The 13,937-nt window shown below is 48.0% G+C and overlaps 1 protein-coding gene across 4 annotated transcripts; it reads right to left on the minus strand.

Moving 5' to 3' along the window:
* Positions 1 to 179: 179 nt before the first annotated feature.
* On the minus strand, positions 180 to 13,655 carry MLF1 (myeloid leukemia factor 1). 4 transcript variants are annotated; one of them, XM_033069105.1, is made up of 8 exons: positions 13,553 to 13,655; positions 8,451 to 8,640; positions 5,399 to 5,446; positions 4,457 to 4,543; positions 4,019 to 4,150; positions 2,441 to 2,600; positions 2,061 to 2,193; positions 180 to 1,914 (listed from the first exon to the last, which is right to left on the minus strand). In XM_033069105.1, the coding sequence occupies exons 1-8, from the start codon at positions 13,597 to 13,599 to the stop codon at positions 1,812 to 1,814; spliced, it is 900 nt and encodes a 299-aa protein (XP_032924996.1). In that variant the 5' UTR covers positions 13,600 to 13,655; the 3' UTR covers positions 180 to 1,811. The 4 variants fall into 4 exon arrangements, with proteins under 4 accessions (XP_032924996.1, XP_032924995.1, XP_032924998.1 ...); XM_033069104.1 differs by having other exon boundaries at positions 4,457 to 4,546; XM_033069107.1 differs by lacking the exon at positions 5,399 to 5,446.
* Positions 13,656 to 13,937: the final 282 nt, after the last annotated feature.

Genomic DNA, 13,937 nt, shown 5'->3' on the forward strand with positions numbered 1-13,937 from the left:
ATCTCATCCCGTTCCACCCCTTCATGGGCAGGGTCACCTCCCAGAGCCTTTCCTTCACTGAATCGTTTCAAAGCAAAAATAAATAAACTAATAATACAATAAACTAATAAATAAACTAATAATTCAAACTGAATAACGCACACATCCCTCTATGATGTAGAATAAACCAACAGACCTCATAAATAATAAATAACTTTATTAAAGAAGTGCAGTTCCAGGTGTTTTTCCAGAGCACAACTTGTGGGATACTGGAGAACAGTCTGGTGTAGCAAAGGGAGCTGGAGGAAATATTCACCTGTCCCACTGTCATTTCAAAACTCTTTTTTTATTTCACATAAAAATCTGAGCTGTCAGGTGAATTCTCCATTTAACAGCAGCAGCTCTCCAAGATTCCTGCTCCAATTCCAGCACAGAAAACATTGCTGCTGTTAATTACTGAGATTAGCTAATGAATTAACTGCAGAATCCACGTTGGCTCCAGGGGATGGAAGATGAGCCCAGGGTTGAGCTTTGATTTTAAGGGGTGTCCAAGCTCATTAAATTGTTCAATTATTGCCATTAATATTGATCACATCAATTATTGCCACTGATACTTCTCTAATTCAGGAAGAGACTACAAGCAAATAATTGTCCTTCCCTTTTCAGAGCTCAACAAAAGTGCTGCTGGTTGGGTCTGCACATTAATGAACATCCATTAATTAAAATTAAATAATCTGGAGAAACTGCAGGAAGATTAAATACAATTTAGAGGCTTTTTGGCCAAACAAATATTACTCTTAACTGACTAAATCTTATTTTATCATACAAACAGTACTTTTAAAGGCTACATTATAATGGAGCCTTGAATTTCTGTAGTGCTTTAATGCTATTAAATTACTTTATATTATTGAATGTTATTTAATTTACAGAAATTCTGCTACACCACAGGGATAGTTCTGTGTGGTAGAACAGCCCAGGGACTGAACACCAGGATTTTGCTGCTCTTCTAAACTCCTATCAAATGTACATTTGGGGTCATTCTACCCTCAGTAAAACACAAAGAACACAGAAAGGAGAGGGGCTCCTGTGTCCAGGGCTCTTCAGAACACAAGAAATGGTGAAATCATTCCAGTTAAACTCATTTCTCCCATGAATTTTTCCCATGAGTAACTCCTAGCTGCAGCTGATCTCAGGACACTTATTACTACAGGACAATTAAAGTAATTAAATACTACAGACAATCCTCAAAATGGAAAATGATGGGCCAGCTCCACAGAAAACAAACAAAGGATCAGGAATACAAAGTTGACAGTTCAGGCACAGGAAATGAGGTGCAAACTCAGCTTATTAACATAAAAACTCTGATAAATTTAAAGTTGCCATATTTCAGCATTTCCTCTCACTTCATGTGAGTGTGGGGGTTCTGTAACAATTTATAATTCTAAATAGATAATAGTGCTTTATAGTGTATTTAAGTTCTAGAAAATCAGTAATCATTTCAGCAACCCAAAAGAAAGGAAATTCACTTTTGTGCAACTTAGAGTGGGAAGGAGGAGCTGCAGCACCAGGCTGAGATTGGTGCAGCTGGAACAGAACTGCAAATCCAAGCTGGTCTGAGCAGGATCAGAGATGTTCCATAAAGTGCTTTTAGGCAGAAAGATGTTGGGGTTGAATGGAGGGGGGAGCTGAGGTTTGAAGGACAAGGAGCAGCAGGAGGAGCAAAGGCACAACACAGAACAGAGATTGGTCACAAATCCGGGTGTATTGTTATGGACACAGCACTGAGCACCATCCCTGCTCCAGGCAATCTCCAGCCCAGGGAAGGGGGACATTTATTTCCTGGAGCCCTTCAGGGGGAGAAGTGTTCCTTTGACATTCAGAGTCTCCAGGGAATCCCTGGGCATTCTGGATCCTGGAGCTCCAAGTGGCTTCTCTCTGGAAAAAACAACAATGCTCATGAGCTCTATGGAAAAAGGAGGAATAAAACCTGCAGTTCCCCTTGGAACATTGCTCCACAACTGGATTTTCCTTCTGCTGCTGGAATTGCCTCACCCTGCAGGATAGCAGGGAACTGTTTTTACCTTCTTGGTGCACTTTCCCTGGGGTTGTAATGGATGCTTCCAAATCTTGGGTTTTCCACAGCTTCCCTGCTCCGGCAAGGCCTGAACTTCATGATCTCCTTCTGCCACTCCTCATTAAAGGTGTCAGCCTCAGCTGAAAAGCAGATTCATTTATTTGAAATGTTCATAAAGAGAGGAAAAAAACATCTAATGAATATTAGGGGGGTTGAGCAGTGATTTTAAACTTTGTGGTCAACAATCCTCCACATGGCCTGCAACTGTTTTTGGAATTTGGATTTGGAGACTTTCAGTCTCAAAGTGCCTTTTAAGATATCTCAAGCTGCAACTTCCAAATCAAGTGTCAAACAGCTAAAGCCCATTAACTGCCCCAAAAAACCTACATTCATCCAGGTTGATGAATTCTTGGTTCATTTCCTCATCCCCAGTCCTGGCATTCCTGGATTTCCTGACCACATGAGCCCGGTCCTGGATGTGGTGACCGATGGCTATTTTCTCCACGCCACTTTCAGAATCCTTCAGGGCTTTTCTTGTTTCTTTAATCTGTTAAAAAAAAAAAAGGGGGAACTGAGTGTCCTTCCAAGTAAAAATGAGGTAAAAGAGTTCACAACCATGGAATGGTTTGGTTGGAAGAGTTAAAGCCCATGCAGTGCCAGCCCTGCCATGGTGACACCTCCCAGCCTGGCCTGGGACACTGCCAGGGATCCAGGGACAGCTCCTCTGGGAACAATTTCCTTCCAATATCCCCTCCTAGCCTGCCCTCTGCAGTGGGAAGCCATTCCCCCTTGCCTGGCACTCCAGGCCCACACTAAGGGCTATTTCCTCCCCCAACAGTTCTGTATCTCTCCTTTTAAAAAGTCAGGTTTTCCCATTCTCTCATTTCCTGTGTTGTCTGCAAACAAACCATCAAAACACAAATAAAATGTTTGCTTTTGCTCACCAGAGAGGAAGATGAAACAACACCTCAAGTCTTCAAACTGGGTATTAATTACTGGGGAAAAACCCCTCAGTTCTAAAAAGTTTAAAATCATTCTCCTTGGCAACAGAAGGAGAACAGCTGGTGCCAAAATTCCCAGCATGAGGAACAACCAATTCTTGGGCTGTGGTGTTGAGTGGCTTGGAAGGCAGGCTGGCCCTTATCAGTGCTCTGGTTTATTATTAGAAGCCTGGGATAACAGGGTGTGCTGGAGCTGGGACACATTCCCAGCCCCTCCTGCCTCAGGGATCCTGTCTGTGCTTCCATGGGCTGTGCCAGCTCCACATCCCCACTCCAGCTCCCAGCAGGATGAGACACAACAGCTGCAAGGGAGCTCCAGCTCAGGGTTATGTAAGTGCCTGGCCAAAGGGGTGCTCTGAAGGCAGGGGCTGCATAAATCAGTGGAGTCTGAGTGCACAGGAAAAGGATTCATTACAGCAAAGAGAGGGGCACTGGGAAATTGCTGCTCTGTGTTCCATTCTCCCAGCCTTGGATGGCTCTGTCATTTAAAAGGATTCATTACAGCAAAGAGAGGGGCACTGGGAAATTGCTGCTCTGTGCTCCACTCTGCCAGCCTTGGATGGCTCTGTCATTTATTTTGGGGTGTACCCAAAGCACAAAATTACAGAGAGGAAATCAGACATTTAATACAACTCCTAAATTTCCTTTGTGCAGTCAGGGGGGTTGGGCTCTGCTCCCAGGGAACAGGGACACGAGGAGAGGGAACAGCCTCAGGCTGGGCCATCAGCAGGAATTTGTCATGGAAAGGTTGTTTAACACTGGAAAGGACTCCCAGGGAGGCCTGGAGTGCCCATCCCTGGAGGTGTCCAGGGAACTCCTGGATGTGGCACTCAGTGCCAGGGTGGGGATCAGGCACAGCCTGACTCAATCCACCCTTCTGTTCCCTTCTGTAACTTCCAGGAGTGATGCAGTGAAGGAAACTGGGGACACTGGTTTGGTGTGGCTGCATGCCAGCATCACTCACCCCTCCTGGAGCTGTGCAGGTCTGGGCTGAGGCCTGGAAGACTTTGGGGGGTTCATTCCCCACTTTGGAATAGGTCATCATGGAGGAGGAGCTGAAGCTGTGGCCCCCACTGGGCTGGAGGGACAGGTCATCCTACAAAGCAAGGCAGCTCAGTAATGCAGGTGAAAACCTGTGCCTAAGAGTTAGTCCTTATTATTTTATCATGGAAAATATCCCTTCACAACATTAACCCTCCTGGCACCACGTAAAACTTCAGTTTTATCTTCAAAGAATAAAGAAAAGTTATAAACACAATAAAATCTGGGCAAAACCCCCTCAATTCTTACCAACTCCTTGAGATTAGTCCCATTTTTCTTGGCATTATTTTCTGAGGAATATTTGAAGTAACTGGCACTCTCCAGGGGGATAAATTTGAGAATAATTTTTAAAAGAACTCACAAATTTTCTGTGCATTTCCAGCATGCTGTTCCTCATGTTCGACATCATCCTGTCCATTGCAGAAAATGGATCCCCAAAATCTGCATCCTGCTGAAAAAAAGGGGGAAAAAATCTATAGTTAAACTAGTGTCAACTCTCTGAAGCTGGCCTCACATGCATTTTTAACCCAAAAAGCTTTTCAGGCTGCACTTCACACACAGACAAGCCAAAATGCAGCTTTCCAAAAGGAAATGGAGGGAGCTGGGTTAAGATGGAGATACTGGGAAGATGAAAGTGAAGATTTGTCACTTGGGTGTAAAACTGGCCACAAAATGAGTTTATATAACAAAAATGTTCATTGGATATTGAGAGATCCAATGATTCCACAAATGTGTTCATAAACCTCCTGACCTCACCAGCTCCTGCTCTGGAAGTCTTGTATGACCCTTCAGGGTTTAAATCTAAATAAACTCATTTCCACAGTTATGAATTTCAGTGTTGCAAACTTAAAGCTGCATTTAAACCCAGAATGAAATAAAATTAAAGGACAGAAAATCTTCAAGTTATTTTTGGAGTACAAGAAATTGGAATCCTCTGGACAGAACTCTGGACAGATGATGGATATTTTACAGGATATTCCCAAAGCACAGCTGAATCCACTCCAAGTCCCTTTTTAGGGTAATTTTATTTTAGGAGCTGCTCTGCCTTACTGGGAGCAGTGGTTTTGTGTCACCCCCACAGAAACATTCTCCAGCAGCACTCAAAGTTTGCAGTTCCCCAGGGATTATCCCACCCATATCCAGAGGTTAATGGCCCAGAAAGGATTTTCTCCTGGATTTTCTTGTTCTTAAAAAATGTGAAACATTGCAAACAGCACCAGAACAGGATGCAAGCACAGAGCTCAGCCTCTGCCATGCTTTGGTTACACACAGTTTACACAGGAGCTACTCCAGGGATACTAACCCCTCTCCCAAAACCTGCAAAGGGCATGAGGGAGAAGCCTGGAAAGGCCTGGAAAGAAAAGGAGCAACATTTGGAATTATTATCAGCAACAGCAGAAATTACCTTTATATGCAGCAGACTACATGAAACATTTCCATCTAATCAAAATCACGCAGGAGGGCCTTGGTAATTAATTCATTAATCCCTGGCTATGTGGAAATAATATATTTATACTGATATTAGAAAGTGCCAAGTGCCAGCACATGAAATAAATATTGCAAAGTGTGTGTGAAAAGCACTTGGAGCCTGGCAAACACCTGAGCCCCACAGAACCTCTGTGCTGATTCCACACTTCAGGCCCCACCCTGCAGTGCTCCATTCCAGTCAGGCTGCACTGAAAGCTGATTAAAATCAACAAATCAATCAGTTATCCCAGGAGAATGAGCACTCCTGCATGGCAGGGCACTGAGATCCTGGGAGCACAGAGGAGTTTCCAGAAAACCCAGCAGAGCCAGCTAAGGGCTGCAGACACACAGGGACCAAACCCTCTGCAGAACTTTAATAGAAAAAGAAGGAATTGTCCAATTCTGGAACAGCTTTAGGAACTCTTCAGGTTTCTGTCAGGACACATTAGGCAGAGCTGTAAATAATATTTTTTTTTCTCTCAAGTCCTCACCAATGAGTTACTGGCATACAAAGCTTATATAAACTCTGTTTTGTAACACTAAAAAGCTGTTAAACATTTGCCTGATATACAGGATAATCACACAAAAAACCAATTAAATTAACAATATCTCTTAATATGCTTCAGCTCATTCCTCCTTCCCTAAAAACTGAACTGCAAACCTGCTGGAGAAAGAAAAAGCAGTTTTAAATCTGAATCCTCAGTGGCACTCAGGGAGTTGTCCCAACTACTTTGGTTCCTTTTAAAGAAGTTTTAGGCCTTTTATTTTATTTAATTAAACACAGAATTCCAACACTACCAATCAGTCTAAGTCATTTGAAGGAAGTGTATTAGACAGGGTAGCAAAGCCCCACATAAAACTGTAATTTCAGGGGTTTCATTCCTTGGTGGAGCAGCAGTTTGGGATGACAAGGCAAAGCCTCAGTGCTGAGTCTGGGGTGACACCTGACAGCTCTTCAGTGCAACATCAGAAGGTCCTGGCAGGGGTGTGGGAGCTGTGCAATTCTTTGGTGTTTGTCAGGAAGGTCCTGGCAGGGTGTGGGAGCTGTGCAATTCTTTGGTGTTTGTCAGGAAGGTCCTGGCAGGGTGTGGGAGCTGTGCAATTCTTTGGGGTTTGTCAGGAAGGTCCTGGCAGGGTGTGGGAGCTGTGCAATTCTTTGGTGCTTCCTGCACCTTTAACTCCTGCTGCAGCCACAGATAAAGGGTTTGGGGCTCACATTTGTCCCTCAGTGCAGGAACAGGGACACAACCCCTGAGCTTTAGAGGTGAGCTTTGACAGGTTCTTCTTCTGAAGGAAAAAACTGCTCTGGCTTTAGAATTGAGGCTCAGCAGGGGGAAGCTCATGCCCCAATTCCATGCAGTTTCTGTCCTTGGCAGGAGCTGGAGCAGCAGGGGAAGGAATGTGCCAGTTCCCCTCTGGAGCTGCAGGTGACAGCTCTGCTCCAGCTCTGCTCCAGGCACCAGCCCCTGGCACCTCTGAAAATCCAGGGGATCATTAAAGCAGGGAGGCAGCTGCTCAGTATCTCAGGGAAAGGAGCTCCCAACGTTTATCCTCTATAAATACAGCTCTAGATAAGGGGCAGATAGGATTGTCCTGCATGCCCAGAGCTGCACAAACACTTGAATTAAACACAGAGCATCAGTTTCACTTGGTAATACACAGAAATACTACATTTCACACCAATTTCCCCTGAGCTTTAATTCTTACAGGTTTGTATCTAAGGGAATATTGATAATCAGCCCAAATCCAGAGCCTGAAGTGTTTATTCCCAGCTACAAAGCTGAACCAGGGTTTAAAACCCATGGCTGGATGTTTCTGACTGGTGAAACCCAGGCATGTGGAAATCAAACTGAAATAGCTGCACACAAGGGACTGCAGTGCACAGGGAAGGCACAAACACACCAAGGGATTTTGGAATGGGTTGGGTTGGAAGGGACCTGGACAGAACCTGGCCTTGAACACTTCCAGGGACAGAGCAGCCACATCCAGGCACATTTTAAAATCAAATTAACATAAGAGGAAATACATGTGCAGAGAATATGGGACATTTTTAGTGCCTTTCCCCACCAGAGCCATTTAATGCAGGATATTTATGGAAGCAGTCATTGGGTGAGTGATCAGTTTGTTCATGGAATATTTCTGTTCAGTGATCAGGACAAGCCAGGCTGCACCAGCCCTGACAGGTGTTCAGCACAGATAAGGAATGTGCCAGAAGGAACCTGCAGAAATCATTCCTGCTCCCCTGAGTGAGGAAACAGCTGGAAGGAGGTGCCAAGAGCAGAGCCAGGCTTGTTTCCCAGTGTGAAAAACGAGGTTCAGCTCCCTGGTAGATTTAAAAAGTTTACTAAAAGACAGTAAGAGACAATAAAGCAAAAGGTTCCATGGCTGGGTGCTGGGCACTCAGCCAAGAGCACCCTGACCTCAGGAAAAACTTCTTTACATGCATCAACCTGTTGCACATTCATAGATCTTCATGAATAATTTAAAATCTCCTCCCCAACCTGTAAATCAACTTTTAAGCTTTTTTTTTCCTTGTGGCTCCTTCTGGTCAGTGCACTCTCTGATGATGGAGATCAATAAATCCTTTCCCTGGAGCTCAGGTGTCACCCCTGTCTCCATCCACACAGGATAATCCAAAAATGTGAAGAATTTCCTGAATCTCTTTTTACCATTCTCTGAGTTAGTTACATGAACAAAAGCTTTTTACATCACCACCTGATAGTCCAAATAAATAGATTTATCTAAATTTTGTTAACAGCAGAACTATCCATACAGCAAAGTTTCCCAACATCACACACACAGCATTTGAATATTTACAAAAAGGCAATAATACAATATAATATGTAGTTGTAAGGGCAGGAAAGGCCTGAGCAGCCCTGGACACTCACCCTGGCAGAGCCCCTGAGGGCCAGCTGTGAGTCGGGCAGGGCTCTGCCCCCCTGGGCTCTGCCCTCCGGAGCTCTCCCCGCCGCCGCAGCCCCTCCCTCCGGCAGCCGCAGGAGCGGGTCCCGCCCGAAGGGCTCGGAGAAGCTCCTCATCACCTGCCGCATGTGCTCATGGTGGGCAGCGAAGGGATCCCTGTCAGACAGACTCTGTGTTATTCCATCATTCCAGCTCATGGATACAGCTCCAGAGGATTCAAACTCCTGTTTGGTTCTTCAGCCAAAGTTTTGCTTTAATAGGACCCGACTGGGCAATCTCCCATCCCTAATACACTCTGATTTTCCCTCCCCATCTCTCCTGGCTGTTTCAGATCTGTTTTCTCTCAGCTGCCCTCACTGCTCTCCTGGGTGCCCCCATTCCTCTTCCTCATCTTCTCCACAAATATCCTTCCTTTCACTCCATCAATTCCATTTAGCACTATTGCCACCTCCAACACCTGACATTACAATGTTTTATTTTGAATTTCCCCTTTACCTTCCAAAGCTTAGCACAGTCCTGTTCACTGAACTCCTGGTGTCCCACTGGATCCCCCTCATCCCTCACATTTATTCTGCTGGCAGTTCCCATCCTACTTTTCCTTGTTTAAAAATATCCATTATCCTGTAAATTCAGGCCAGTTCCACCTCCTGCCACCCACTGCTGTCCCTCTGCCTTCCCTCTGCACAAACCCTGTTCCCACATCCCTGTCCTTAGGAAGGAGATTCTCACTGCCTTTTTGTTTTCCTCTTATTTTCCTCTCCTCTGCCAAAAACCTGGAGAACTCCAGAGGTATTCCCAGAGCTTGGCTTGCAAGGAAAGCATTGCTCAACTTCCCCAGCTCTCTAATTGGACAAGACCTGATATTCCTAATTCAGGCCAAAAGAAGAGCAAAGCAGGAAGTTTTCAAAAGCACAGGGTGTGAGCAGTGCTGCTGCCTGAGGGCCAGGCTGCAAAGGAACACTTCCCCCACAAAAAAAAAACAAACCCCAAAAAACCAAACAAAACCACTTCCCTCACATCCAGAGAAACACCTCCCCCACCCAAAAAAACCAAAATCACTTCCCACCCAAAAAAACCCCATTTCCCCCACTCCAAAGGAACATTTCCCCATTGCAAAGGAACCACTTCCCATCCAAAAAATCACACTTCCCCACCCAAAGGAACATTTCCTCCACCCAAAAAGGAACACTTCCCCCCCACCCAAAGGAACACTTCCTCCCACAAAAAAAAAAGCATTTCCTCCACAAAGGAACTCTTCCCCTCATACCAAAGCACTTCCCCCACCAAAGAAGTTCCCCTTCCTCCACCAAAAACCCCAAAACACTTCCCACCCAACCAAAGGAACACTTCCCCCTCAAATTCCCCTGCTTCATCTCCTCCTCCCATCCCATTTTCCTCTTTGCCATCCCACTGGAAAGCCCTCCATTATGTGAGCACTCACTTCCCAGCTATGTTGATTTAGCTTCCATACACCTCATCCTCCTTCCCCTCAGCTCCTGGCACTCCCCACACCCCCAGGACAGCCCAGCCTTTCCCAGGACACTCAGGAGGAAAAGCTGTTCAGGGATTCAGCTGCTCCTGACTGTTCCCTGCCCTGCTGTCCTGCTCCCACCTTATCTGCAGCCCCACCAAGAGCTCTTCCCACACCACGTCCCCACTTGGATTTTGTGCCAATTCACACTTCACATTTATTTTTTCCCCTATCACAAACATGAGGTTGGACTCATTTTGAAATAGGAATTTTTTTAAACACAAAAATATCCCTTTAAGCTCAGCCCAGAATTAAACTCAGCCCAGAAGAGACTTTTGGAGTGTTTAATGATGCCCTGAGCAGCCCAAGGAATCAAACCTGGATGGTTTCAGTGACTGAATTCAAAGCAGAATTCCAAAAGGAGGAGCTCACCCTGACAAACACAGAGGCACTGAACAAGGCAAAGCCTCTGCAGGGGATTTGAAATCCCTGCAGGATTTTAAGATCCTTGCTCCAAGCACAGATTTTATGGGACGCCAGCAGGTGCAGGACACTCTACTGACTTTAAATATGACCTTTTTTGGGGAGGAAGAAACTTTTGATGAGAAGGATGTGATTTCTATTCTAGCACTAAAGTGATGAGGAAAAAGCGAGGGGTTCACAGAGTTTTACACACCAAATCTGTGCCCTTCGTGTGTTAAACATGAAATTATTTTTAGAATTAAATTCTGGATGGAGACAAACATTTTATACATTTATTACTGCAGCACTGTGCAGTAACAGAATTTTATCCAACATGTATTAACCTGACCCTCACCTGACAGAATTTTATCCAACATGTATTGACCTGACCCTCACCTGACACAAAACATGCAAGCAGAACATCACTGCTCACTTCAGTGCATGAAAAATCAGGCCCAGAACAACAAATTCCTCTTATTGCTTCTGTAAGGTGTACTTTGTATTAGATGTGTTTCCTTTGATTAGATATTAGATGGAAATATTAGATTTTTTTTTTCCCCACTCAGGGAGTTATGTAAGGCTGCAGCTGCAGATTCCCTCTGGAGAGAACACCTGGCACAAAGAAGTGAAGAGGAGTCAGTGCAGAGTGTGCAGCTGGCAGGGAAATCCCAGCTGCTGTCCCTGGGCAGGGCTCAGGGATGGATCCCAGCACCTTTGGGTGAGTGACTGCTGCTTCCCTGGGACAGCTGCTCAGCCAGGGCTCCAGCCCAGCCACTATTTCCAGTCCAGCATCAAACTCTGTCCTTATCAGGCAGCTCAGCCTATTATGACACTATTTTGGAAGCTGATCTGATCTGAGGTCATCAGCTCATCTTCACTGTATGCAAAGCAGACTGACAGGGCAGTGCTGGGAAAAGGAGTCTCAGTTTCCAGCTCCTCTTTCACACACACTCCCTGCAATCCTCTTTTCCCTACACCAGTGGCTACAACAACAAGGGATAAATAAATAAACAAGCAATTGTTATTTCAAACAAGACCTAATTTCATGCATAGGGAAGTTTCCTTCCTCACAAGTTGTTGTAACAGTAAGAATATTCCTAGAAACCAAGAGTGCTCATGGATGTGGCACAGCTTTGGGAATTCTCCTGGAATGTGCTGGGGATCAGCAGGAGATTCTCCTTTAAGCAGCCCCAGCCAGAGCTGCTGGTAACCAGGAGATCCAGACAACAAACCCCATCACAGGGCCTGCTGCTCCCTTCCTCACCCCTCCTTATCTTGGCTGCTAAGTCCATTCCTGAGAGGTTTTTCACAGATTTAAAATAATTATCCAGGCTCCTCAGAGTGCTCTGATCCCATTCTCATCCACCAATTACAGTTTCTGACCAAAGATGTGAGATGGGGCCAGAGCAGGTAATTCCAAAGACATGAGATGGGCCAGAGCAGGTAATTGTGCAGTTCTGGGATGGGGCCAGAGCAGGTAATTCTGCAGCTCTGGGATGGGGCCAGAGCAGGTAATTGTGCAGCTCTGGGATGGGGCCAGAGCAGGTAATTCTGCAGCTCTGGCTGAGGGGAGAAGCCTCTGCACCAGTCTCTGCTTACATTGAGATCCCAGTGGCAAAAGAAGATTCCCACAGGGAATAAACTGGGCTCAGACTTGAATACACAGACAGCAGCCACCACTGTGCCATGGAAACAGAATCACAGAAGGCTGTGGGTTGGAAAGGACCTTAAAGATGAGCCTGTTCCACCCTGGGACACCTTCCACCAGCCCAGGCTGCTCCAGCCTTGAACAAGTGCAGGGATGTGGCAGCCACAGCTTCTCTGGATCCCCTGTTCTCACAGGAGTGAGAATAAACCCAGCCTGCTGAGCTAAAGCACCATCACCCCTCGGGGAATGAGCACAAGGAGACAATTTGCCATCAGTGCTCTCACACACGCGTCACTAAAGTTTTAATTGAAGAACAGCCGGTGCTCTAAGGAGTGCTGGCATTGAGAAGAGTTCAGAGACAGCCTGTGGCTACGTGATTAATTAAACGCACATAAATCCGGATGAGCCACACTGCTCAGAACCTGCAGTCAGGAAACAAGAGCAAACGAACTCGAGAATCTCCAGCCAAGTAGGTGAAGATGTGCTCTGTATGAAATGTGGATTAAAACTCTTCCCTGCTGAGAGGGAAGGCAGACTCGAGTCTCTGCTATTGAACCTGGCTGAGGCTGTTTAACCCGGCACGGCTTTGGGGGGCTCGGGAGGGGCGGGGTGGGGACACGGGGGGGTTAAACGGTACCGAGGGTGGTGATGGACGGGCACCGAGCCCGGTAACCCGGGCTGGGCCCGACACCGAGCCCTGTAACCCGGGCTGGGCCTGGCACCGGCACCGACCCTGTAACCCGGGCTGGGCCTGGCACCGGCACCGACCCCTGTAACCCGGGCTGGGCCTGACACCGACCCCTGTAACCCGGGCTGGGCCTGGTCCTGATACCGGCACCGAGCCCTGTAACCCGGGCTGGGCACGGTCCTGGCACCGGCACCGAGCCCTGCAACCCGGGCTGGGCACGGTCCTGGCACCGGCACCGAGCCCTGCAACCCGGGCTGGTCCTGACACCGAGCCCTGCAACCCGGGCTGGTCCTGACACCGAGCCCTGCAACCCGGGCTGGTCCCGGTCCTGACACCGACCCCTGCAACCCGGGCTGGTCCTGGCACCGACCTCTTTAACCCGGGCTGGGCCTGACACCGGCACCGAGCCCTGTAACCCGGGCTGATCCCGGTCCTGACACCGGCACCAACCCCTCTAACCCGGGCTGGGCCTGACACCCGCACCGACCCCTGCAACCCGCATCGATCCCTTTAACGCGGTCCAGTCCTGACACCTGCACCGATCCCTTTAACCCGCTCTGACCCCTTCAACCATCACGGATCCCATCTCTTCCAGCCGCCCCGCTCCCTTCAGCCATCACCGACCCCATCCCCGCCCCGACCCCCGGAGCCGCCTCAGCCAACGGCCGCTCCCACACCCCCACCCGCCCGCCCGTTTACAGCCCCGGCCCGGCCCATCGGAGCCCACCGCCCCCTCAGCGCCCTCTGTGCCGACCCCACTCCGCCTCACCGCCGTGCCCCGCAGCCTCCCGGCCCTCACCTGAAGAAGGGATCGTCCTCAAAGCATCTCCCGAACCCCCCGAACATGGCGGCAGCTGCTGCGCTCTGCGCGCCCCCGGCCCCGCGCGGCCCCTCCTCACCGCGCCGCGCCCCGCCCGCTCACGTGACCCCGCCCGGCCGTTCCCATTGGCTGGCGCGCCGCGAGGGGCGGGGCCTCCCGCGCGCCGCCGTTGCCATGGAGACCGCGGGGCCGCCGCTCCCGAAGGGCCCCGGGAATTCGGGAATTCGGGAATTCGGGAATTCGGGATTTCGGGAATTCAGGATTTCGGGAATTTGGGATTCCGGGAATTTGGGATTTCGGGAATTCGGGATTTCGGGAATTCGGGATTTCGGGAATAGCGGCCTCGCTGCCGTCTCGCAGCCCC

Source organism: Catharus ustulatus, chromosome 10, assembly GCF_009819885.2.
Source record: "Catharus ustulatus isolate bCatUst1 chromosome 10, bCatUst1.pri.v2, whole genome shotgun sequence".
Classification (NCBI taxonomy): domain Eukaryota; kingdom Metazoa; phylum Chordata; class Aves; order Passeriformes; family Turdidae; genus Catharus; species Catharus ustulatus.

Excerpts from the sequence above, each read along its gene's own strand:
- MLF1 (XM_033069104.1), bottom strand. The coding sequence starts at position 13,599 with ATGTTCGGGGGGTTCGGGAGATGCTTTGAGGACGATCCCTTCTTCAG. Across the intron at positions 4,151-4,456 it reads TGGAAATGCACAGAAAATTT|GATGACCTGTCCCTCCAGCC; the intron begins GTGAGTTCTTTT and ends CTTGCTTTGTAG. Across the intron at positions 2,601-4,018 it reads CCTGCACAGCTCCAGGAGGG|ATTAAAGAAACAAGAAAAGC; the intron begins GTGAGTGATGCT and ends TTTTTTTAACAG.